Source organism: Podarcis gaigeae (assembly GCF_964106915.1).
Source record: "Podarcis gaigeae genome assembly, chromosome: 9".
Classification (NCBI taxonomy): domain Eukaryota; kingdom Metazoa; phylum Chordata; class Lepidosauria; order Squamata; family Lacertidae; genus Podarcis; species Podarcis gaigeae.
This window is the reverse complement of record NC_139685.1, coordinates 22,934,204-22,960,524: the sequence shown is the minus strand read 5'-3', so window position 1 is coordinate 22,960,524 and position 26,321 is coordinate 22,934,204. Positions and strand designations below refer to the sequence as shown.

The following is a 26,321-nucleotide window of genomic DNA, read 5'->3' as shown; positions in this document are numbered from 1 at the left end:
AGTTAAAAATCTTGTTACTTAACATCTCTCTGGACTAAATCAGTTATATTTGAATCAAAGTGGTTGGGAACAAAGTAGTTATAAACAACAAAGTAACGGACTGTTGGAAAAGGACTATTAAGTAATCAGAATCCCCCTAGGGGGAACTCTGAGACATTACAATGGCTGCAGATGGAAAATTACAGGCAGAGATAGAAAGAATGTTCTTTCTCGTGGGAATACTGCAAGAGCAGAGCATGGCTATGAACAAACAACTTATGACCTTGAACTCTAAAACAAGCAACTCTGCTGAATGTATAAAAGATCTGACTGGAAAAAAATCTGCAGCTGAATTAGAAGAGACATCTTTGGAACTGGAGGAGAGGGAAGAAGGAGTGGAGAAAGTACAGATGGAGAGTACCAACCAGAAGCCTACATTGCTAGAACATAAAGAAGAAGATATTTGGATTACAAATCTGCGAAAGATGCGAAAGAGGAAGGAGGAAGCCCCGGGAACACTTGGAATACTGGAACTTAAAAGAAATAAGATATATGATTGGGACTTCCTCTTTGAGTATGGGAGATCAGTTGACCTTTTGCAGCAGCTGTTACCAAGTATTTTGGATGGAAGAAAATCTGATGAGACTGTGCTAGAGCTCCTTCGAGACCTGAGGACCAACAAAGAGAGCTACCAACAAAACCGGCAGAGAGAGACTGACAGAGATTTGAAGGCCTCTGACGTGAGGAATCCAGGCTAAGAACTGTTTTGGTGGACATTTATTTGGGAAGGGACTGAAACCGGGGTAGGGAGGGAGGGGAGAACAGAATTTTAAATTTTTTATGACTTTTGTATTTGGTTATTATGACCTATATTAAAATAAAAAGGGGGAAATTCGTGGAAGGGAACTTGGGTCGACCTTAGAAAAGGATTTAATATTTATAAGAAAATTGGATAAGTAAAATTTGGCCAAGTAATAAAAACAAACTCTAAAAATAACAACAGTATGTAAAGAATAAGAGATAAGAACCTGCTGAGCTAAATATTGGAATTGGGATGTATGAAGGGGGGGGTGGGGGGAAGTCAGGGAGTGGGGTTAAGAAAGTAAGGTTATGAAATTATACATGTTTTGTCTTTGTCTTTTTGTTTTGTATGTGTCTATAAAATGTGAAAATCCAATAAAAATTTTATTAAAAAAAATAAAAATAAAAATTAAGAATTAAGAAAGGAAGACAAAGAGAAGGTACTTAGCATTCTCTCTCTCTCTCTCTCTCTCTCTCTCTTTCTCTCTCCTTGATGCTGAACACAAATTGTTATATACACACAACAGCAGCAGCAATATAAACAGAAGTCAAGGAAGGAGAGATTGCATGTATAAAAGCCAAGTGAGAAATTACCCTTTTTGTTTCTTCGCATTGACACTCTGTTTCAGAATTACTGCTTGTGGTCCCATCGCCACATGGACATTGCATAATGGATGAGTTTGTGCTGTCAGAGGCAGCAGGTGTTCTAACAATAAAAAAAGAGCCGGTTATTGTTTGAGCCAGCATCTCCCCGCCGCATGCCCTGTGAACAAAACCTCTCCTGTATCTGGAGCAGCAGGGAAAAATAAAAGCAACAGACCAATTCCCACTTTACCGCATTACAATCTTAATTGGATGTTCCAGAAATAAATTCATGTGGGTTTTCACCCCAGCTCTGTTTATGCAGAAATTGATTAGTGATCCCATTTCATCTAGAATTGCATTGTTTGTCACAGATAGGTGCTGTCGACAGATCATTTTTAAAAAAAAAAATATCATTTCCAATTATTGCATCGGTGTGTAAATTTGTGCTCAAGAGGAACCACCAGCAAGGTAATTGCTTTCAGACTTACTTTTCTGATGGCTAAAGCCTTCTCTGTATACGTCGGCCACTGAAAGCTAAGTATACTGTTTGCTATTGCAAACAGATTTCAGAGGGAGCAAGAATGCAGATGAAAAAGAAATTGCAAGCATTTCTTTATATTTCTTAGCCTGAGGACCAGTTTATGCTCTTCTGTCTGCAGATGATGTAAAGATGGCCTTCTGTGTGGTACGGGTGGCGCAGGCAGGCTCTTCTATGCTTAATTTATGTGATCTGTTCTCACATTTTTCAGGGCAAAAATGTGGTTTGCTTTGTTGCTCCATATCTCCGATATGCAGAGAGGGCAGAGTGAGCCGAGAATTCCCATATTGTGAACCATGTGCTTCAACCCTAAGAGAGGGGATGTTTTGAGATGAACCATGGTAGAACCTGAAAACAAAAGCTCACCATGGTTTGTTTATTTTTTAAAATCACTTTATTTGACTTGTGTAACTTCTGTCCCTTGGAGTTAAGTTTTAAGCACAAAAATAAAGAAGTATAGTGAGAACCACAGTATAAAAGGAAAGGAAAATAACAGGGCCATTAGTTGGATATTTACTGGTAGCAGCAAGAGTTTGGAAGGGTTTGAGTGGAATTTCTTTGGTAAAATTGGTACAATAAAGTGTGGGAAATGGCCCTTGCTGAAAAACTTTACACAAAAACTATGTATAGCAACAGGATAGAAAAACAGGAAAGAAAGAAAGAAAGAAAGAAAGAAAGGCACATTTACGGTGAAATGGTGGAACTTTCTTGCTTTTACAAATAAAAGGGAGCATTATTATTATTATTATTATTGTTATTATTATTATTATTATTGAATTTATATACCGCCCTATACCTGGGGGTCTCAGGGTGGTCACAGAATAAAATCAAAATATAAAACCACAAAATACTTAATAAAAATAAAAACAGCAGCCCAATACCCTCCTCCACAAAAACACATTTTAAAAGGACATCAGATCAACCAAAGGCCTGTTTAAAAAGGAACATTCTGTATACCCCTACAGCCAGAGGAGCTGGAAGCTTGCTTTTTCTTCAAAACACATGAACTTTCCCATATATTCAGATACCCCTTGGAGACCCTGCTTCAGACCCCCCCTGCCATCAGGTGGGTGAGGACCTGAGAGAGGACCGTGTTCAGTCTGTGGTGTTCTTGCTTGGTGCTGAACTTGAAATTCTTCTGGAAAGGCAGAAATCTTTTTACTTCCCAAGGCCTTTTCGTTCCTGAGTCTTAAAGCACTGTTTATAACAGAGGTTGGGAACCTAAGGCCCATGAGCTTCCTGGAACTGGCCCACAGCCATTCTGTGGATCGGTGTGGGGATTCTGTGAAGAGCGCCGGAAATAGTTTGAGTGCACGCATGGGCACGCATGCTCTGGCCCACCGAGAGGTCTGCCGGGGAGTGGACTGGCCCGGTCACAAAAAAACGTTGCCGACCCCTGGTTTATAACAAGGCTTTCCAATGTGGTTCCCTCACAGTGTTGTTGGACTCCAACACCCACCACACCCGCAAGCATCATGGCCAGTGGTTGGGCATGATGGGAAATGTAGTCCAATTATTTTTTTTGAAGGCACAACATTGACTAAGCCAGATTTTTACCCTCCCCTGCAAAAATCTCCCAGGTCCTGATCCAGATTGTCCCCCCTGGGTGTTTCTGAAAGAAAAATATTGCACTGAATGAAAACAGCAACATAATTAGTATTCTGGCCCAGAGAATTCGAGTCAAGCAAGGGTAGAATAAAGGAACAATTGATTCCATTTTAGGGAATGAAACCAAAGCAGTTTCCAAAAGGATCACACAAGAGGTTTGTGGTAATGGCATACAATAAGTACCAAAAACATGCTCCTTTATTCCAAATTACCACCAAGTATTTACCGCCAAATTACAACCAAGCTGGCATGTGATTCAGTGATATTGGTTAGAGGAAGGACCCCTCAGGAATCTGAAATAATGGTGTATTTCATCTATTTGTTATGTGTTCGTCTTGTCAGATGGCTTTATGGGAGAGAAGATGAAATGAAGCAGGAACAAATAAAGTGATCTTCTGTGGAAGCGTACTTTTTTAAAAAAAACTCCCTATAAATGGACTAATTTTCTGTGGTAAGCAAACTACCGTATTTTTCGCTCTATAAGACGCACTTTTCCCCCTCCAAAAATTAAGGGGAAATGTTTGTGCATCCTATGGAGCGAATGCAGGCTCCTTGGCTTCAGCGAAAGCAACGCGAAGCCACCAAAGCGCAGAGGGAGCGCTCCCTCCGCACTCCAGAGGCTTCGCGTTGCTTTTGCTGAAGCCTGGAGAGTGAGAGGGGTTGGTGTGCACCGACCCCTCTCGCTCTCCAGGCTTCAGGGATAGCTGACTGAAGCCTTTGGAGTGCAGCAGGACCTCACACTGCACTCCAAAGGCTTCGGGTTTCTTTTGCTGAAGCTGGGAGAGCTGCGCAGCGCTCCCTCTAGCTATTCTGGCTTTTGGATAGCCCCGCGAAGCGGCTATCCCAGAAGCCAGAACTGCAAGAGGCTATCCCAGAAGCCAGATCCCTCTTGCTGTTCTGGCTTCTGGGATTCAGAATTTTTCTTTTCTTGTTTCCTCCCCGCCAAACTAGGTGCATCCTATCATCTGGTGCATCCTATAGAGCGAAAAATATGGTATTTCTCAAAGCTGTTCACCAGCAGAAATTTACGCTGCAGTCTATGAACCACTTACTTCATAGTAGTTCGGTTGAATAAAATGGAAGAGTTTCAGGGCCCTTTCAGGCTCCTGGCTGCCCAGGCGTACTCTAGGGTTAAACCGAGAAATCTGTGGATTTCAACCTCCCAATGTCTTCAAGATAATCTGTGGAGCTATTTTACTCTACTGTAGTATTCTCTAACGAAAAAGTCATCTTTGCTTGAGGCCAAAATGCATCTGTTTTGACTGTTTTGCTCTAAACAGAGCCGTATGGGACCTATTTAGTGCAAATGAGCAGATAAATGGCTGGTTTTATCAAGCACAATCCCCGTATCCTTTCTAGGACAAACGATCTCTTCATGGCTGTGTTTCACATAATGCAATCCCCTTCCTTCCTCGCTTGCTATCCATCTCATGTAGAAACCAAATAATTGCCTCCAGGAGCAAGCCAAGGTCTCATTAAGCTTTGGCACTGCCCAGTCAGTTGGCTTCCAATATGTTGCGGGATAGGAAAAATTTCACCTGGGGACAGCATCTGCTTAGTTATTTGTAACCTTTTGCTTTTCCCCTCCCTTCCTTAAGCTGTTCTGACACCTGGGGCTTGTTAGGCTAATGCAGTGGATCATGTCAAGCTTCAGTAATATGAACTGATGCATACTGACAACAATTGTGGTAATATGGCTTTGTTTAGCAGTCTGGCTTTTGGCGTTGATCTGGCTTATTGATATAGCTATCTGCGTTGTATTATATATAACTTTATTGTTTTTATTGTATTAGTGGTTTTTGTTGTTGCTGGAAGCTGATTCAAGTGAGTAATGGGGCAAATTTAGAAAGGTATCCGTTTTAAAAATATCTAATTTTAAAAGAACACAGATAAGTGAGCTCTTTGGCTCTCACTTCAGTCTCTGGACCCCAGGAAAAAAGAAACTGGGTGTGCGTGGGGGAATCCATGCGTCAAACCTAGAACAAGGAAGGATGTCTCCCAGACTGCCAATCCTCAAACATTCTCCACTCTTCCACTCAGTGGTGGGAAGTACAGTGGTACCTCGGGTTAAGTACAGTCATACCTCAGGTTGAATGTGCTTCAGGTTGAGCGCTTTCGGGTTGCGCTCCGTGGCAGCCCAGAAGTAACGGAGCGCGTTACTTCTGGGTTTCGCCCCTCGCGCATGCGCAGACGCTCAAAACGGTGTCGCGCGCATGTGCAGAAGTGGCAAAACGTGACCTGTGCATGCGCAGATGCACTGTCGTGTCTTATGTTCCATTCAGGATGCGAACGGGGCTCCGGAATGAATACCGTTGGTGTTCCGAGGTACCACTGTACTTAATTCATTCTGGAGGTCTGTTCTTAACCTGAAACTGTTCATAACCTGAAGCACCACTTTAGCTAATGGGGCCTCCTGCTGCCGCCGCACTGCTGGAGCACGATTTCTGTTCTCTTCCTGAAGCAAAGTTCTTAACCCGAGGTACTATTTCTGGGTTAGCGGAGTCTGTAACCTGAAGCGTCTGTAACCTGAAGCGTATGTAACCTGAGGCACCACTGTATGATGTCGAACTCAGGATGAAAGGGAGAAGCGTGCTAAGAGGAAGGCATGCTTGGCAAACCCTCACCATGATCAACACCCGCCAGGAAACCTATGTCCCCACTGCGGAAGGACTTGTGGATCCAGAATTGGCCTCCACAGTCACTTATGGACTCACTGTTAAAACCATGTTCATGGAAGACAATCTTACTTGGGTACGAGTGATCTCCAAAGAGGAAGAAGAAAGATAGGAAATGTAGTTTTCCCATGGGATCCTCCATAGTTTCCCCACACCCTATCACTCTGTTAGCCAGCAAGAAAGGAACAATTTCCCCTTCCCTTCAATACAGTTTTGGTGCTCCTTTGGTCATAAACAGAAGGGAAGCCCCCCGTGGCACAATGGGTCAGGTAGTGTGTCTGGCTGTCTGGCAAGATTCCTGCATTGCAAGTTGTCTCCACCTCCACTCTTCCCTTTCATAGAATTGTAGAGTTGGAAGGGACCCTGAGGGTCATCTAGGTGCCTGCAATGCAGGAATCTCAACACGTGTTGGTCTCCCATCCAATATGAAACCATACCGGACCCTGCTTAGCTTTGTGAATGTGCTGGCAGTTTTATTGCTGCACCGCTTGGGGAGATTGAGATGTACAGTAGAGACAGGCAGCAGTGGCGGCGGGCTGAGGTTGGAAATTCTTTTACCACTCAGGATTTTCTTATGAGCCAGAGAAGATATTTGGGGCGTGTAAAATTTGCCTCTGATTTTGAATTGGGATTTCTTGATTCCAAGCTTGAATCTGAAGAGCTTCACTATCTTGTTTACTTATCTCCCATTCATTCCGGCAGTTTTGATGCAGGCCATACTCTGCTCCTCTTTAGGCTGAAGGTCCTCACCCCTGCATTCGACTGAGTTTAGTCTCTCCGTGCTCACATGTCTTTGTTTTCCTTGGTAAACACACATTTCATGTATGCCAACTAACAGCAATAGAATCATTCCATTGCCAAGACTGAACACAACTTCTTTAAAGAGGAAAATGTAACAAAGATGGTGAAATCATACCGTTTATTGTATGTGTGTAGATGATAAATTACATTGAGCTTTGGTTCTTTGATTTTAATCATGGTATCACATGAAAAGCAGCCTCTTCCTGTTTTTCTACGTTTTATAAATCTTATCAAAGGCTTGGCAAATAGCTCAGGCATCAGTAGAGAATGAGATATGCTTGTGAGGTTCTGTGTGCTCTTAAAGAGGCTGCAAAGGCAATGCTTGCTTCAGCTAGGAATTTGAGCAGAAGGCTTCCCGTTTCTGCCCCTGGTACTGCACTGGTACTGCACTGCACAAATGATTGAATAAATTGTCAGCTCTGCATCCTGCAGCTCTCCCCAAATTATCACCCTGTGTGTTAAGCATAGGAGGGATGGAGTACAAAAGTGCCGTAGGTGTCTTTGCAGTGTAGCATCATTTAAAGATGTTGTGTGTGTGTGGAATGGATGCTTCTGCTCTCTGACTATTGGGAAAGTGGACCTGAATAAGTTGTGGCTAACTCGATTCAAATAGATTTAGATTTGGGGTCATTTGCTTTGGAAAAGTTTCAGTTTGCGTCAGGGAATTTTCAGCAGCCCTAGAGCAGGAGCGGGGAACCTATGACTCTCTGGAAGTTGCTGCAATCAAACTTCCATCATTCCCAACCAGCATTGCAAAGGGTTGGGGATGATGAGAGTTTGGGCCCCTCCAAATGTCGCTGAACCACAGTTTCCCCACTCCTGGTCTGTAGAATAATGTAATTATCATTCTTATTTTACTTAGTTTTAGTAAGCAAAGCTAAATACATGGAAATGGCCACATTTGCCCAGCTATTTATTTGTGTTTGGTGTCCATTCATATTTACCAATGAACTTGTGAAATGGGAAAAAAATTATATGTGAAATGTAAACATTGGAAAATTCTGAGGGGAAAAGTTCATTGAGTCATACCCGAGCTTTAATTACCTCTACAAAGTAAAGTTTTGTTTTTTTTTATAGTTTTCTCAGAAATGGGGCTTCCTGATTTGTATTTTCCAATACTTTGTGTAACAACTGTATATGATTTATTTGGGCACAGATAGCCCTTTGAGTACTTATTCAAAGTAAAAATCCCCCAAAAGTGGTATGAACATGCTCTCAGTCCCTTTTGTAGACCTGGGATCTTCAACTGAAGTGCGGTATATACAAATTTAATTAACAATAACAACAACAACAAACATAGGAAAGAACCTACCTACTTCATTAAATGTGTCAAAATGTATCATGAGTTGGTATTTCTCAACATATCAGTATTTTGGGGATTGTATATAATAATTATAAATTGCATGAATACAGCTTTGCAGTTGACCATTGATAGTTACAGTTTCAGTCTTTACCAAATGATGGCGTAAATTTGAATGAAGTGTTAGGTCAGTGTTTCCTAAAGTGATAAGACTGTATCCAATTAATTCATATTCAGAGTAGTAGACCCACTGAAGTCTTACATGGGATACAGTGTATAAGCTGAAAATAAATTTCTAGGCTGTGACTAAGGCTGTTTCAGAAGTGCCAGAAAATATTGAGCTGGAGTGCTTTATGATGAAGTTTGTTTTTGTTCAGAAAACTGTCCCAAACCCTAAGATTTGATGGACTAATCCCCACCTCCTTCTTTTACAGCAAGTTACGGGGAGAACCTTTGGTGATAAAGATTTTCGGTCTGGATTAGAAAACGGTGTTCTGCTGTGTGAGTAAGTAAAACTGCACCTTGAACTTTGAGTTTTAAGGGGTTTTTTGTGAAGTCTTCGTAATAATAGCTATAGCGTTCAAGTTATCTGTCCTTTGGAGATAGATTTGAGGAAGATTCACACAACCATTTTTTGTTCGTTTGCTTCTTGTCGAGTTTGGTTTGTTGACCTGGCTTTGGGAATGTTTCGCCAGCTGCCTAGATGGCCCCCTCGGATGTGCTAAAAAGCACATTGTGCTATGACTTCCTAGGAAGAAAAGTTACTTTCCCAGACATTATAGTACAGACCTGCTGTTAGGAGTCATCCCACCTCAAGCCAAAGGAAACTTCTTGTGTGGAGCACCTCCAACTCAAACAAGTCTAGCCAAAGCAAACAATTGAGGCTCGTCATCAAATGTGTTGCATGCTTAGGAACTGGATGGTCTTGGTGGGTTGTCCAAGCGTCCTCCAAAGTATACATGCACATCTGGTGGGAACTCTGCCATTCTTGATGTTATATACCTCTTTGTGGAATGGACGAGGGAGGCTCTCAAATATCAGCCAATATTATTTAACATGCAGGCTTCTGCTGTTGCCTAGCAAGCATTCTTCACAGCTCAAGAAATTGGCCTTAGTGTGACCAGATAGTCCACCAGGATGCTTTGCTTTGTGTTAATACATGACCATTTCCAAAGTTCTGTCATATTTAACAGGGGCCGCCAGAAATAGATTACAGGATGGGGACTTGCAGGTAAAGGCTGACTCCGCTCTCAAGGGTCACATTGAGTTTTGTGGGGAAAAACCTATCTACATTATTCTGCAAGTCATTCATTTATTGAGATTAAAACTTTTTGTTAAAGTAAGTTGTACTCAGAGTAGTCTACTCTGAATATTACTCACAAAAGTTATTATGTGTACTCTAAAATGTGCTTCAAAATTTATTTTCAGTGAGAACTGCACCAGAACATTCAAGAAGTGCAATATCTTGCGCACAATTAAGTTCTAGTCTGCTCATTAGACTGGGACAGGCATAGGCAAACTCCAGCCCTCCTGATGTTTTGAGATTACAGTTCCCACTGACCACTGGTCCTGTTAGATAGGGATGGTGGGAATTGTAGTTCCAAAACATCTGGAGGGGCGGAGTTTGCCTATGCTTGGACTGGGAGATCAGAGCCGGCCCTACTGTTAGGCAAAGTGGGGAAACCATTACAGGAGGTAAACGCTGGATGGTAGCAGAAAGCACAGCCCCCTTGCTGTTTCTCCTAAGCCCCCTGGGCATCCTCTCTCTTTTCAAGGACAGAGCTATGTATGCCACATGACATATTCCATCCCACCCCCTTAGCTTGCTGTCTTGGGTGTTGTGGAAGATGCTACTCCATCACCACTAGTGAGTTAAGATTTAACTTCCAGTCTAGTTAATTTCTGTATGTGGAATGAGAACAGGGCAAAGCAGCTAAAGTAGCATATCTCTGACGCTACCTGCCCCTAACATGCAGGTTCAATAGTTCAATTGTGGGAGTGTAATGGCAGGGTGCTACTTCACAGGTCTGAGGGTAAAGGGTTAAAGATAAAAGGTAAAGGACCCCTGGAGGGATGCGTGTGGCGCTGTAGTCTAAACCACTGAGCCTAGGGCTTGCCGATCAGAAGGTCGGTTGTTTGAATCCCCGCTACAGGGTGAGCTCCCGTTGCTCTGTCCCAGCTCCTGCCAACTTAGCAGTTCGAAAGCACGTCAAAGTGCAAGTAGATAAATAGGTACCGCTCCGGCGGGAAGGTAAACAGTGTTTCCATGCACTGGTTTCACCAGAAGAGACTTAGTCATGCTGGCCACATGACCCAGAAAAACTGTCTGTGGACAAACGTCGGCTCCCTCAGCCAGTAAGGCAAGATGAGTGCCACAACCCCAAAGTCGTTCGCGACTGGACTTAACTGTCAGGGGTCCTTTACCTTTACCTTTTAAAGGATCCCTGGATGGTTAAGTCCAGTCAAAGGCGACTATAGGTCGAGGACTTTCAGGCCGAGGGAGCCAGCATTTGTCCACAGATGGCTTTCCATGTCATGCGGCCAGCATGGTTAAACCGCTTCTGGCACAACAGAACATTGTGATGGAAACCAGAGCACATGGAAATGCTGTTTACCTTCATGTCGCAGCGGTACCTATTTCTCTACTTGCACTGCTGTGCTTTTGAACTGCTAAGTTGGCAGAAGCTGGGACAGAGCAACGGGAGCTCACCTCGTTGCAGGGATTTGAAGCGCTGATCTTCTGTTCGGCAAGCCCAAGAGGCTTAGTGGTTTAGACCACAGTGCCACCTGTGTCCCTAGTACCTCACCGGACCTCCTCAAACCTAGTGGCAGGCTTTTTTTTGAGGTAGATTAGGGTGGCTGAGAGTGACCTAAGGGCCATGGTCATCCAGTGAACTTCATAGTTCTCACAGCTCTCTAACCTACCTCATAAAGTTGTTGTAAGGAAAAAGTCATGTATGCCACTTTGAGCTCCTTGGAAGAAGGGTTGGATATAAAAGTCCACATGGATGTGTTCTTCACTGTACTTCCTCGTGTTACCAAATACGTGCATGACGAACTGAAAACTATATTTGAAAACTAGAGGTGTGGCTTGTCTTGCAGCTTTTATGTTTTCTCTGTCTCTAGTCGTACATTTCGTCCTTGGCTAATAGTGCCTTTGGTAGAAAAGTGCTTAATTAACAGGGAATTAAGTTACCGCTCAGCTCATGTTGCCCTATTAATCCCAGTCTAACCAATTTGTGGACCTTTAGTACAAAAGAAGAGGGAAAAAATGCCTTGCTTGCTTGCGAATACCCTTTGTCTGACCAAAGAGGTTCACAGACCTGACTTACCCCGGTGGAGATTGTTCCGTTGCACTCTGGTGTGAGTGTGATCGCCTCTTGTGAATCCTGCTTGCCAGGGATCTAGTGTTCCTCAGTCAGCCATCTGGCAACCTTGACATGCAAACCCTATCATTTAAGTGCAGAGGTGGACAGAGAGCATCTTGGCAATTGTGTTCGGTTGCCTTCCCCTTTTCCAGGGACATGTCTGGGAAGTGGTTTGACCATTGCATTGCTGAGGTAATTGGAGTCATGCAGGGTCAAACCTGTAAGAATCCCACCCTTTCCTGTCTGGAGCAGAATTGGGTGGGGCTGTGTGCATAATCAGTGGCATCTGTCACTTATCTTTCCTTCACAGTCGGGATGCGGGTGGCGCTGTGGTCTAAACCTCTGAGCCTCTTGGGCTTGCCGATTGGAAGGTGGGCAGTTCAACGGGGTAAGCTCCCATTGCGCTGTCCCAGCTCCTGCCAACCTAGCAGTTGAAAAGCACACCAGTGCAAGTAAATAAGTAGGTACCGCTATGGCGGGAAGGTAAATGGCGTTTCTGTGTGCTCTGCCACCTGTCACGGTGTCCTGTTGCACCAGAAGTAAGCCATGCTGGCAGCATGACCCAGAAAGCTGTCTGTGGACAAACGCCAGCTCCCTCGGAAAAGCGGAGATGAGCGCCACATCCCATAGTTTCCTTTGACTGAACTGAACTGTCTGGGGGTCCTTTACCTTTACCTACCTTCACAGTATTAAAAGCAACTTACCATTTTGCACTTTGCTAGTTAGAAAATAGCAACATGTGCCTCACCCCAGTAAAAAATGGTGCATGTCTGGTTTTAAACTGGTTGATTTTCTCAGCAAAACTCATGCGTGTGGCATCTAGGTATGGTTAAGTGCTCCCCTTCCATGTAAGGCTCATAGATTTCATATTCTTGAACCCTGAGGACAAAATGAGGGGCAGACTGAATCCTGTTGAGAAAAAACGTTCCAGAGGTTATGATGCTGAGGAGTTCCATACAGCTATTAGGGGCATATAAGAGATGTTCCTCCCTCAGTTGTATGATTGTGATAGTGTTACCAGAAAGGAAAGGCACATTTGCTGTCTCAAATGTAGGCCTCAAAAAAGGACGTCACTTGTAACCCCAAGTTCAAATGATCTATGACTTTAACAATTGCAGAGTAATTTATATTAAAACTATATTAACTTGTGCTTATTTTGTGGTTTGCTTCTCATTGATGTTCTCGTTTGTTTGTGTGATATATGCGCTTCCTGTTTCATTGTTAGAGGCTTTTAAAAATATATATACCCCCAATTAGACCCAATCGTGCTTTGTTTTCACTGCACTGAGAGATGGAAAGCGATGTCTTATTTGCAACTGGTGTGCATGAGGGAAATCTGAAGGGACCTGAAGAAAGATTAAAATGGAGAGTGGTATTTTGAAGCTCTTTTCCCTACTGAAAGAAAGCCGGTTTGGGTTTATGGGTGCTCAGACTAATTGAAGGCTGGCCAAAGTATATGCAGCCAGGTTTAATATACCTGCAACTTGTTTCTGTTGAAACTTTTCAGTGTAAGGGAAAGTTGAAGGGATGGTTGCTACTATTACGTTCCATTCTATGGTCCAGATATCTCAGTACATAATACACGAGTCTCTCATCAAATCTGTCTTTAACAAAAATATGTGTACATGGTGACTTGGAAAGGAATGTGCGTATTATAGTAACAGACTGGGTAAAAGGAAGTATGCCATAGATCTGAAAGTGTGAAAACCTTTTTTGAGTAGCCGTTCTTCTTTTTGGGTTTAAAGCAACACTTCTGTTTTTCATAACATTACTTGTTTCAATTGCTAATGCAGCTGTGCTCAGGCGCTAAGCTCTTTCGTTTTTTTTGAAGGAGTGATTTCATGGCTTCTGGCACAGTGGTTTGGATTGACTAATACTGCGTAAAGCAGTTTTTTGCAGGAGCTGTCTTTGTGTGCCAGAATAAGAGGCAATTCCCACTGAGTTCCTTTTTAGTTTTGCTTAAGTTAGTGGTCCTGTAGAACAGATTGCAGGCACCCAGAGCCTTGCTGGTTTTCTTCATGCTGCAGTTGAGCCAACACTTCTTTTCCTGTGTTTTCCTCAATCAATAGTGGCATGTATGAAGCCTAGTCTCCCCCTGTCCACTTCAACATTGCTGCGCAGAACACTGTGGATGGACATTTGGGAAAATGACTTCTCCACATCAAACTCTCTCCCACACTTCAGTTTGTAGTTTCACTTACTTCATGTATTGGTGCCACACATAGTGCTCTTTCCTGCCCTTGGTCAACGTAACTGTACTCCTTTCGCTTTTCTAAATTACAAGGAACATAGAATAATATTGCTGTGACTGCATTAGTGTAATAACTGTATTGTTACAAAAGTTGTGTGCCACACCCCCGCTCTCTGCAAGATTCCAGGCACTCACCCAGGGTCTGGGTTCCTGTGTAGAATTGAAACTGACATAAGTTTAAGAAATAGGTTTATTCACCTGTTTACACCTTCAGTCTGCATAGAGGGAATCTGGATTTTACAGCCTGGTTGTTTCAAGAGGGGCTTGTCCCCCATAGCAGTGCTGCCCTAGAGTCCAAGGCAGCCATGGCCAAACTTGGCCCTCCAGCTGTTTTGGGACTACAAATCCCATCATCCCTGACCACTGGTCCTGTTAGCTAGGGATGATGGGAGCTGTAGTCTCCAAACAGCTGGAGGGCCAAGTTTGGCCATGCCTGGTAAGGCATCTCTCACAGCCAGCCTTCAGCCAGTCTGCCCAAGATGGATCCCAGTCTTTCTTCTCCCTTCTTCTTCTCAGAACACCTTGTTCTGAAAACACTCTTTTCCTGTCACCTCACACCCAGTTACCCTGGCAGCCTTCCAAACCCCCAATATCTGTTTACACCTCTGGGCAAAAAGGGGGGGTAGGACAGCTCTCTTGCATTGCCAATGGCCCTCCGTGGCCCTGTATTGTTTCTTAATGGGTCTAGCTTGGCTAGGCTGTTCTGCATAGGCTAGCTCAGGAGTTCCTCTGCAGCTTGTATTTCTCCTTTCGCCTCACAGATAATCAAAATCCCACCATTTATTAATTTCTAGGCTTGGGGATGTTTCCCCCTCCCAATCTATAACAATATTGACTGCAATGTTGGATATTTAAAATAATAATAATAACAATTAGGAAAAAGGCTAAGGAATATGCATTTCAAGTTGTGGGGAGGGGGAACAAGGTGGTATTGTCCCTCTCTATCTTTTTAGCTTTCTAGGTTCTACGGCTTTATTCTTCTTTTTTCCCCAGATGTCAAAACATCACAGTGCATCCACTCTTGGCTCCCTGTGTAGTGGTTAAGAGCGGTAGTCTTGTAATCTGGTGAACCGGGTTCGCGTCTCCGCTCCTCCACATGCAGCTGCTGGGTGACCTTGGGCCAGTCACACTTCTCTGAAGTCTCTCAGCCCCACTCATCTCACAGAGTGTTTGTTGTGGGGGAGGAAGGGAAAGGAGAATGTTAGCCGCTTTGAGACTCCTTCGGGTAGTGATAAAGCGAGATATCAAATACAAACTCTTCTTCTTCTTCTTCTTCTTCTTCTTCTTCTTCTTCTTCTTCTTCTTCTTCTTCCTCTTCCTCCTCCTCCTCCTCCTCCTCCTCCTCCCCCCTTCCATGTACATTACAAGCGCATGCCACTCTCTAGACTATAGTTCCGGAAGCGGCATAGGGCAGGCTGACCTGTGCAGAAGACCAGTCTGTAGTATTGTGGTAATCTAGTCTAACTACTGTTGTCAGTTTTGCCTGCCCAGCTGCTGCAGCTAGGCGGACTGGATCTGCTGGTAAATGTTTGAGCAGCTGTTTGCAATTGCAACCGTTTGTTTTAAAGCAGTAATTATCTGTTGATACCGAGTAGTCTCTTTAAAAGGCGTTAAAGAAGTGATCAAAACACCCCTTTTAGCAACACCCTTTAAAAATGAGAATTCAGAGAGATTGGAATGAGCAGAAACAAATGGGCAATTTTTTTTTTTAAACATTTTTTTATTGCTTTTTAAAGATACAGAAATACAGAAAAAAGAATAAAGAGTGGTTATAAGAAAAAAGGATATAAATAACAAATTTCCATATTCTTTTTCCATCTAATCTATAGGACTTCCCCACATCCTCCGAACCCTGCGTTCTCTGTCTTATAAAGCATCAGCAATTTGTTAACTTATTTCAAAACTTATTGTAACTTCCATTTTATCATGTTCCCTATTTTCAATTTTACTATAGTTCAATTCTTATATGTTTTATATTAAACACAATAAAGTTATTTCATTATTTTACCTCTGAATTCTTGTGTCTTAATTTTCATTTCATTAACTTACATTTGCTGAAGCTAGAATTTCCTGAAAGGTGCATTTTTTAACATTCATACAGCTTATAGTGTTTTTTCAGATAGTCCTTAAACTTTTCCCAGTCCTCCTCAGTTGTTTCTTCTCCCACGTCTCGGATTCTGCCAGTCATTTCAGCCAGTTCCATATAGTCCATCAACTGCGATTGCCATTCCTCCAGCGTGGGTAAATCTTGTGTCTTCCAGTATTTTGCAATCAGGATCCTTGCTGCTGTGGTAGCATACATGAAAAAGGTTCTGTCCTTCTTAAGCACTCTCTGGTCCACCATGCCCAGAAGGAAGGCCTCTGGTTTTTTAGGTAAGGTAAATCTCAATACCTTTTTTAGTTCATTATGGATCATTTCCCAGAAGGCCTTCACTTTCGGGCAGGTCCACCAGAGATGAAAGAATGTCCCTTCCGCCTCTCCACATTTCCAACATTTGTTGTCAGACAGATGATATATCTTGGCTAACTTGACTGGGGTCATGTACCACCGGTATACCATTTTCATAATATTTTCCTTCAAGGCAGTGCATGCCGTGAATTTCAAACCGGTGTTCCATAACCTTTCCCAGTCTACAAACATAATGTTATGCCCCACATCCTGAGCCCATTTTATCATAGCGGATTTGACTGTCTCATCCTGTGTATTCCACTTAAGCAGCAAGTTATACATTCTCGAAAGTAGCTTTCTTTTTGGCTCTAACAATTCAGTCTCTAGTTTCGATTTTTCCACCTGGAATCCAACTTTTTTATCTATTTTAAATACCTCTTGAATTTGCGCATAGTGCAGCCAATCTCGTACCTTAGTTTTCAATTTCTCCAAGCTTAGCAGCCTCCAATTGTCTCCAGTTTTTTCAATTATTTCCCAATATTTAGGCCAATGGGCCTCCATGTTGGGTCTCTTACGTGCCTTGGCCTCCACCGGTGAGAGCCACCTCGGAGTTTTACTCTCCAATAAGTCTTTGTATTTTATCCAGACCCTCCAAATTGCTCTTCTGACAATATGGTTTTTAAACAATTTGTGCACTTTAGCCTTGTCATACCACAAATATGCATGCCACCCAAACGCATTGTCAAACCCTTCCAGATCCAGGACGTCAGTGTTCTCCAATAAAATCCAATCTTTCAACCAGCAGAAGGCTGCAGATTCATAATATAGCCTCAAATCTGGCAGGGCAAATCCCCCTCTTTCTTTCGCATCAGTTAATATTTTAAACTTTATTCGGGGCTTTTTGCCCTGCCAAACAAACTTAGAAATATCCTTCTGCCACTTTCCAAAACATTCCACCTTGTCCACGATCTGTAGGGCCTGAAACAAAAATAACATTTTCGGCAATACATTCATCTTTACAGCAGCTATTCGGCCTAACAAGGAAAGTTTCAATCTTGACCATATTTCCAAGTCTCTTTTGATTTCTGACCAGCATTTCTCATAATTATCTTTAAACAAATTCAAATTTTTGGAGGTCAAATACACCCCTAGGTATTTTACTTTTTTAACCACATTCAGCTCCGTTTCTTTGGAGAACTCATCTGTTTCTGTAACTGTCAAATTTTTTGCTAAGACCTTGGTTTTTTGCTTATTTAACTTAAACCCCGCCACCCGACCAAAATCAGAAATTAATTCTAACACTCTTTTAGTGCTGGAGACTGGTTCCTGAAGTGTTAATACCAAGTCATCTGCAAATGCTTTCAATTTGTATTGTTTCACTCCGACCTCAATTCCCTGAACCAACCGGTCCTTTCTAATCATATTTAGCAACACCTCCAGAACTGAAATGAACAATAGGGGGGATAGAGGGCACCCCTGGCGTGTCCCTTTTTCAATTTTAAACTCCTCTGTCACCACATTGTTTACTATCAATTTAGCTTTTTGTTCTGTATAGATTGCTTCTATACCATTTTCGAACCCCCGCCCCACTCCCATCCCTTCCAAATTTTTCTTCATAAACATCCAAGAAATATTATCAAAGGCCTTCTCTGCGTCAACAAAAATCAAAACCGCTCTGGTGTTCAGATTTGTTTGTAGAAGTTCCAAAATGTCAATAATGTTTCTTGTGTTATCAAACAAATGCCTACCAGGGAGAAAGCCAGCCTGGTCCTTGTGAATCACTTCATTTAGTACTTTTTTAAGTCTATTTGCCAAAATATCTGCAAAAATTTTATAATCCACATTTAGGAGTGAAATGGGGCGGTAGTTCTTAAGTTGGGTCTTTTCAGTCTCTGATTTAGGTATCAATGTGATGAAAGCTTCTTTCCACGTTTCCGGTGCCTTCCTTCCCTCCATTATCTGGTTACAAACCTCCATCAAAGGTTGTATCAAATAGTCCTTTAAAACTTTATAGTATTTGGAGGTTAGGCCGTCCGGGCCTGGGGACTTGCCAAGTTGAAGATTTTGAATGGCACTTTCAATTTCTTGCTGTGTAATGTTACAGTTCAGATTTGTTCTCATTTCCAGGGGTATTTTTTGTAATCCATTAGTTTTAAGAAATTGATCCACCTCTGAGGCTTTTTGCGGCCCTTGTGTATAAAGTTCTTTGAAGTACCTCTGGAAGCACTTTCTGATTTCCTCGGGTTTCTGAACCATTCTCCCTTCGATCTCTAGATTTGTAACCGTATTAAGCTTTTGTCTCTTTTTCAACTGCCAAGCTAGCAGTTTCCCACACTTATTCGCCGATTCGAAGGATCTTTGTTTCATTTGTTTAATTTTCCATTCCACCTCTTGATTTATCAGTTTTGAATATTGCGCCTGGAAAAATTTCACTTCTCTTAACACGTCCTTCGACTTAGGCCTAGATCTTAATTTTTTCTCTCCTTCTCTTATTTTCTCCAATATCTTCTCCTTCTTTTCATTCCAGAGCCTTTTCTTAATCGTGTTTTGTTGTATTAGAAACCCTCTCATGACTGCCTTACTTGCGTCCCAGATTGTTCTTTTTTCCACAGTAGTATTCAAATTTATCTCAAAATAGTCCTTTAAAGTTTTTTGGGCCTTCTTCACAATCTCCTGATCTCTTAATAAAGTGTCATTCATTTTCCATCTAAAAGAACCGGTTGTGTTAAGTCTCAATTCCACTTTCAAAGCACTATGGTCGGAGCAGGTTTTTGGGCAGATTTCCACTTTTCTAGTTTTAGGTGCCAGTCCTCTAGTTGTCCAGATTTGGTCGATTCGTGTCCATGTCAGATGAGCTTCAGAAAAGAAAGTCCCTTCTTTCCCTAGAGGGTTCTTAACCCTCCAAATGTCAACTAAGTCCATATTGTCTGTCATTTCAAAAAAAGTTTTGGGTAGTCTGCCGTCTTTCGATATGTTGGCACTTTGTGACTTATCCATATTTACAGACACAACCCCATTCATATCACCCAGCATAATGATGTTACTATAGTCCAAATAATCCAGCATAGTCTCATGCAGCTTCCTGAAAAATTCCGACTTTCCCTCATTTGGAGCATATATTCCTAATATCAAAATTTTTTCTCCTTGTGTCTGTATTTCAATCGCCAAAATTCGGCCATATTCATCTTTGAATAAAAATTTCGGTGACAGGCTCTCCTTTGCGTAAATCACCACTCCTCTCTTCTTAACTTTGTCCGAAGAAATAAATTCTTGGCCAATTCTTTTGTTAATTAACACTTTTCTATGGAGCCTTGTCACATGTGTTTCCTGTAGGCAGATAACGTCCAGTTGTTCCTTTTTCAAAATGTGAAAGACTTTCCTTCTTTTTTCCGGGGAGTTTCCGCCATTTATGTTCCAACTAAGAAGCTGCAGAGACATCCTGAATCAATTGACGGGTTCTACAATGGGGTATCTAAGCTTCCGCCCGATCCCGGGGGAGGTAATGCTGGTCCTGATCCTGGTGGTATAACTCTTGGAGATGGTCCCGGTGGTGGTGGAGGCCAAGAAGCTGCAGCTCCTTTTTGCAGGTCCTCCTCGTGGTCGTGTAGGAACTTCTGCTGGTCTTCAGGTGATTTAATCTTTATTTTCCTTCCTTTGTAAGTAAATGAAAGTCCTTGTGGAAACTCCCACCTGTAAGGAATTCCGTTGTGTCTCAACAATTTGGTCAAATCTATATAGGTAGTCCTAAGTTCCAAGAGATATTTGGGTATATCTCTGTAAATTTCGGCCCTTTTGCCTTCTATCTCCAAAGATTTCTTAAAATGTAGGCCTAATATCTTATCCCTTTCTTCTCTTGATCTCAGAGCAACCAAACAGTCTCTGGGCTTGTCTTTCTTTACTGATTTTCCCAGTCTAAAGGCTGTCACAATTTTAAAGTCCTTTTCTTCCTCAATTCCCCAGAATTTGGAGAACAAAAGTGTCAAAAATCCCTCTAAATTATTTTGTTCCAATTCCGGGATAGCCCTTATCCTGAGATTACTATCTTTACTTTTCAATTCAACCAATGCCAGGTAGGCTTGTTGTTCCCCTACCTGCCTTCTCAGAGGTCTTACCTCTCCTTTAATTTCATCCACCTTTAAATTCGCCTGTTCTGCTTTTTGGTTGGCTTCCACAGCTAATTTGTAGTTTTCTGCCGTAGCTCCTTGCAATTTCTCAATTGCCTGAGTGTGCTGCGAAACCTGTTCAGTTAATTTGCCAATAGAGGATGTAGCTTGGTCAATCTTTGATGTTTGATTGTCCACTTTTTGGTTTAAAACTGCCAATTGTTCCAAAATTTGTTTTAAAACTGTTTCAGATCCTCCAGTTGCCACATCTTCTGCAGCAGGCTGCACTAGTTCCACCTCCTGTGCTGTCAGCACAGTTGGGACAGATGATCTGCGGTGATGAGTTAAAGTTGTTTGCAAAAGTTGCCCAGATTTTTTCTCTTTTTCTTTATCTTTAGCTTTAGCTGCTCTTGTTCTCCCTGTGCCGCTCATTCCACACCTGCCTCTGTTCAAGGTCAAATGGTCTTTTGTCCCATGGGAAAAACAAGTCCCAAATATAAACAAAAAGAACCACAAAAAGTTTCAATAAAGCTCAATTCCCATGCCACTATATTTCCACAGTCCTATAGGGGGAGTATTTCAAAGTTTCAAAAAAGAAAGGAACTATTTTCCGCCATTGAAGTTCCTCAATTCCCCATATTGAGTTTTGTAATTCCCAAACACAAAAGGAAGGTTTCCAGAACTTCTAATCTCTTAAAATCCAGCCATAAAGTATCGATACAGGTCCATGCAACAATGTTTAATGTTAGTATCTCAGTCTATGCAACAATTTCAACTCTGCAACAATGTCGTCAGTTTGACAGCAGTTTGACAGTTCTTTTTCTATGCACTGGCAGCCCGGTGACGGGGTTATCTCTTTCAACCCCGTTTAGCCCAGAAATTGGAGGATAGTTCTAAAGAATAAAAGTCTATACAACACACAGTTCTTTCCTTTTTATCTTCAAAATGCAGAGTCTCTCAATGCACCCTTTCTTCCACTTTTACAATCCCTTTTTAAATACTTCAGCTCGTTTCCGAGCCCTTGCTTTGATCTAATTAGCAGAGTCGGGAGGCGGACTTCCTGTTACTCGCCTCCCGCTTTCAGCCGAATTTCTTCAATTTAAGTTAGAAAATTTAGGTCCCTTACTCACGGGTATGTTGCTCCAATTCCGATAATTTCAAGAAGAAAGGTCAGCGCTCATCAGCAGCAGCAGCGCGGCTTTGCTTCCACGAAAAGAGCGATGAACTCACAGCGCCGCTCCCCCTTTCACGTTCCGGAGCCTCTTACGAGGCTCCTTCCCCGCTTCTGGGGGGGCTCCGGGCGCCCGCCGAGTCCCACGGCCGCAGGCTCGCTCTGCCTGCGGTTTTTCTTAATGGGTCTCCGCTTTGCCGCAGCGGACGACCCTTTTTCGCGGAGCCCCTCTTCACAGCGCAAAGAGGACCGCCATTGCTGTTTCGCGCCGCCTCCGGAAGTCAACAACAAATGGGCAATTTAAAGTCTTGCTTGAATTCCAAAAACCAGTAGGTAAAGCTGTAAGTTTTAAAGCAAAGTATTCTATCTTCCTCTTCTCTGGGAAGAGACCTTCCTGGCAACAGTATCTTATGGCTTGTCCGGTGTAAAGGAAGTGATTATGACAGTGAGGGCTATGATACTGTTTTTTAATGGATTTTATGAATCATGCGAATGGGGAGTGGAAGGGGCTAGCTAATACCCAATGAGCAGGATAGACCAGTGGTTTGGTATCCTATCTTTCAAATAATGCCAGAGATGATTGGTTCTATGTTTATGTTTCCATTGTGTCCTATCATTTTCCTCTTCAATGCTTCAAAAGTTACTACAGGGCGGAAGGTATTGCCACGATTTATTCATTTGGGGTCATGACAGTTGTGAGAGAAACTGATTTTTGGAACCAACTACAGAATCCAGAATGGCATTTGCTTTCAAAGATGTGCTAAGTGTGCATTTGGTGTGCTGATCGCTTGGATGTAATAATTTTTCAAGTACTCCCAACTTTGAAAGGCTTTCCTGGTCATTCATGGGAGTTTTAAGTTTATTTGGTGGTAAAATGTATATCCTCCACCAGGGCCAGGGCCTTCTCAGTGATGGCTCCGAACTGGTGGAATGCTCTGTCCCATGAGACCAGGGCCCTGCAGGGTTTAACTTCCTTCCGCAGGGCCTGTAAGACAGAGCTATTTCGCCTGGCTTTCAGCTTGATCTTAGCCTGATCTTTTATTCCCCTTCCTTCCCTCCTCCTCCCCTTTTTATGAAGATTACCCACTCTGGGATCCCACAGCTAATTCTCCCCTGGTCTCCCCGCTGGCCCAAAGAGGACTAATTTAGCCAGCTAGCCCTGGTGATCATCTAATGTTTATTGGATGGATTTCCCCCCTAAATTGATTTTTGAATTCTGAATTTATTGTTATTCACGTTTTATACTGTATTTTATGCTGTTTTTTGTTGCATCAATTAAATGTTTTAAATTTGTTGTTAGCTGCCCTGAGCCCGGTTTTTGAACCGGGAAGGGTGGGGTATAAATAAATTTTTTATTATTATTATTATTATTATTATTATTATTATTATTATTATTATTATCATACTTAATTGGTTAATTAGTCACTGCCTAAGATTAACAATAGCACTGCGATGTACTCATGCAGCTAGGGGAGTTTGTTGTTTTTGCTTTGTGAGTGCATAAACACACACACACACACACACACACACACCAGGTATTTTGCCTTTATGGAATGAATGTGAGTGACCCATGCCACAATGTGACAAAAGGCTAGTGATTTCCTGTGGTATACAGTGCTGTATATTCTAATGCCAAACCATTATCGGCTTCTTGGATTTGGCTTGCGTCTAGCCTGGAGGGAGACTTTGAGTCTCATTAAGGACAGAGATCTAAGTTCAGGCAGGGACATGGGAGGCTGTTTTTGTATCAGGCCGGAGTCGCAACCTGCTATGTTTTTATTGTTCAAGATGTAATGAGGAACAAATATTATAGCTCGGTATGGGGTCCGTGACTAAAGCAACAAGTAGAAGGTAGAGCATCAAGTGAGAGCTATGCAAAGTTGCAGCCAGAATAACCTTCTGCATAAAAGGATTGAGAATAATATAGCCAGAGGGAAGGAATAACTTTTGCCTAAAGCTGGGATCCCACAAGGACTCGGACATGCGTACTGGGATGTGTGACTCCCCGTGCCCCCAACACACTTTGAATGGCAGACCCCTCTGCTTTTGAAATTCTGGTCAGTTTCAGAAGTCACCACACTGCCCCAAAAGCCGCAAGGGAACTTCTGTTGTGCATTTTTTCTGTACAACAGGCCTTGGTAAAGGTAAAGGACCCCTGGGTGGTTAAGTCCAGTCAAAGGCAAATATGGGGTTGTGGCACTCATCTTGCTTTCAGGCTGAGGGAGCCAGCATTTGCCCACAGACGACTTTCCGGGTCATGTGGCCAGCATGACTAAACCGCTTCTGGCGCAACGTGACACTGTGACGAGTGCCAGAGTGCACAGAAACTCTGTTTACCTTCCCAACTCAGCGGTACCTATTTATCTACTCGCACCAGTGTGTTTTCGAACTGCTAGGTTGGCAGAAGCTGAGTCAGAGCAACGGGAGCTCACCCCACCATGGGGATTTGAACCACCAACTTTCTGATTGACAAGCCCAAGAGGCTCAGTGGTTTAGATCACAGCGCCACATGTGTCACAACAGGCCTAAGATGGAAATCTCATGCATTTTTACATGGGAGAAAGAATATTTGAACCCAGTTGTACTTCTTTCTTTACCCCACCCCCCATATAAATCCTACAAAGAAAGAACTTACCTTTTTTCAAGTAAACTTTTTGAAGCTGCCTTTGTTAATATATTTTCCCGCATTTTTGTCCAGGTACCTGAGGGCAGTGAATATGTCTTTTTATTCTCTCAGTACAGTCATGTGGGGTTACATTAGGAACAAAGAAAGTTGCTTTACACTGAGTCACATCATTGATCAATGTAGCTTAGTATCCAATCCAAACCAAATAACTTTATTGTGCTAGCTATTGGCCATGACAAATCTGAAACAAAAATAAATGCACGTAAAGGGATACCGTGCCACAAATAATAGTCTCTATTTAGATGTCTGCGTCTCCCTTACAGATGTAGCTTAGTATTATCTACACTTATTAGAAGCAGCTGTCTGGGGCTTCATTTCCCAGCCCTGCCCCTAGTTATTGGGTTGTTGGGGGGGCTATTGGGTTGTTGTTTTTATTTTGATTATATATTTTGTGGTTTTATATTCTGATTTTGTTCTGTGAACTGCCCTGAGACCTTTGGGTATAGGGCAGTATATAAATTCAATAAATAAATAAAATAAAAATTAAAGGTAAGGGTAAAGGGACCCCTGACCATTAGGTCCAGTCATGGCCGACTCATCTCGCTTTATTGGCCGAGGGAGCTGGCATACAGCTTCCGGGTCATGTGGCCAGCATGACTAAGCCACTTCAGGTGAACCAGAGCAGCGCACGGAAACGCCGTTTACCTTGCTGCCGGAGCAGTACCTATTTATCTACTTGCACTTTGACGTGCTTTCGAACTGCTAGGTTGGCAGGAAAAAATTAGTTACCTGAGATTAAATCTGGGACCCTCTGCATGCTGCTGCGCTAAGGCCTTTTTACAAGATTAGGTTTGTTTCAGAGAGAGAGAGAGAGAGAGAGAGAGAGAGAGAGAGAAACTAGTTTGGGGCACCCAGTGCACTTTATGGACAAATGGAGATTTGAATCCGGGTCGTTGTAGCCCATGTCTCTATTTACAACAGCACAGAACCTAACAGTGACCTCATCTGCCAGCCCTTTTTGAAGTCAAGGCACCAGTGTTTGCCCTCTGCATGTTTGTTGTATTATTATATTTTCTGTAGGATGTAAACCTTGCTTTATTTGCTTCTGAAGGGTCCAATTTGCTTTAGTTTCTATTTGACTTAAATGTTGAAAGACCACACAGAAGACTCTTAAATTTTAGTTTACTGCTTTCAGTGAATAAACAAGTATTTTTATTTTATTTTTCAAGAAAGCCAGCCTGCATTGAAAGAAAGATGACAAAGAATTGCAGCGCTATTCTGATGCCTCAGGCAAAGAACTGAATAGGGAGAGGTTTTTCTTTCCTGTCTTCCTCTTCCTCATAAGCTTGGGTCCCTAATCATTAATAGTGGTGGTCTAACCACATTTTTCATTTCCTCCCACTGCAAGCCCAGATCCTTTCCTCTCTCTTCCCCTTCACCTCTTCGTTAACCTTCAATGGGGCCAATGCAAACATTTTAAAAAGATTTATTTCAAGCAGCTTCTGACATTTGGCGTTTGCATTAAGACCTCCAGGATTCGCTTTTGTGCGTGCCACTGAAATGCAGGAGGAAATCCTGCAATCAAGTTTCATAGTTTGTGCATCCTTAAAATTCTGCACTCTCTCTCTCTCTCCCTCTCTGTACCCCTTTCTTCAGTATTTTCCACTGTGGAAAATTTGGGCAGTGAGTGGAAGTATCCACATTAACTCTGGAAATTCTTAAGTCAGGAAAATATTACTTGGTGTCGTTGTCATTATGCTGGCCTGGAAGAAAAATGTTTAAATGCTAGGGGAACAGACTCTACCACTTGCAAACATATATAAAGACAACTATGAAAAGGGTTGGAACAAAATAAAAGGAAATCTAGATATATGGGGAAGAATGAACTTATCGTTATTAGGCAGAATTGTAGCCATTAAGATAAACACATTGCCCAAAACGTTATTTTTGTTTCAGTCAATACTGGTAATATGTAACACATCATGCTTCAAAAAATGGCAAAAGGGAAGAAGCCAAGGATAAAACATAAAATATTTACAGATATGAAAGACAGAGGAGTTTTCTCCCTTCCAGATTTCAAACTATATTATGAAGCTGCATGTTACTTGGATCCGAGATTGGATTAA

General features: G+C 42.4%; 1 protein-coding gene across 18 annotated transcripts in view; it reads left to right on the top strand.

Moving 5' to 3' along the window:
* Window positions 1–26,321, top strand: part of LIMCH1 (LIM and calponin homology domains 1) — a 219,256-nt gene that overhangs the window by 72,942 nt on the left and 119,993 nt on the right. For all 18 annotated transcript variants that reach the window (XM_083754801.1, XM_083754800.1, XM_083754799.1 and 15 more), the window contains exon 2: window positions 8,722–8,792. In XM_083754801.1, the coding sequence (XP_083610927.1) occupies window positions 8,722–8,792 (71 nt within the window). The remainder of the gene's footprint in view (window positions 1–8,721; window positions 8,793–26,321) is intronic.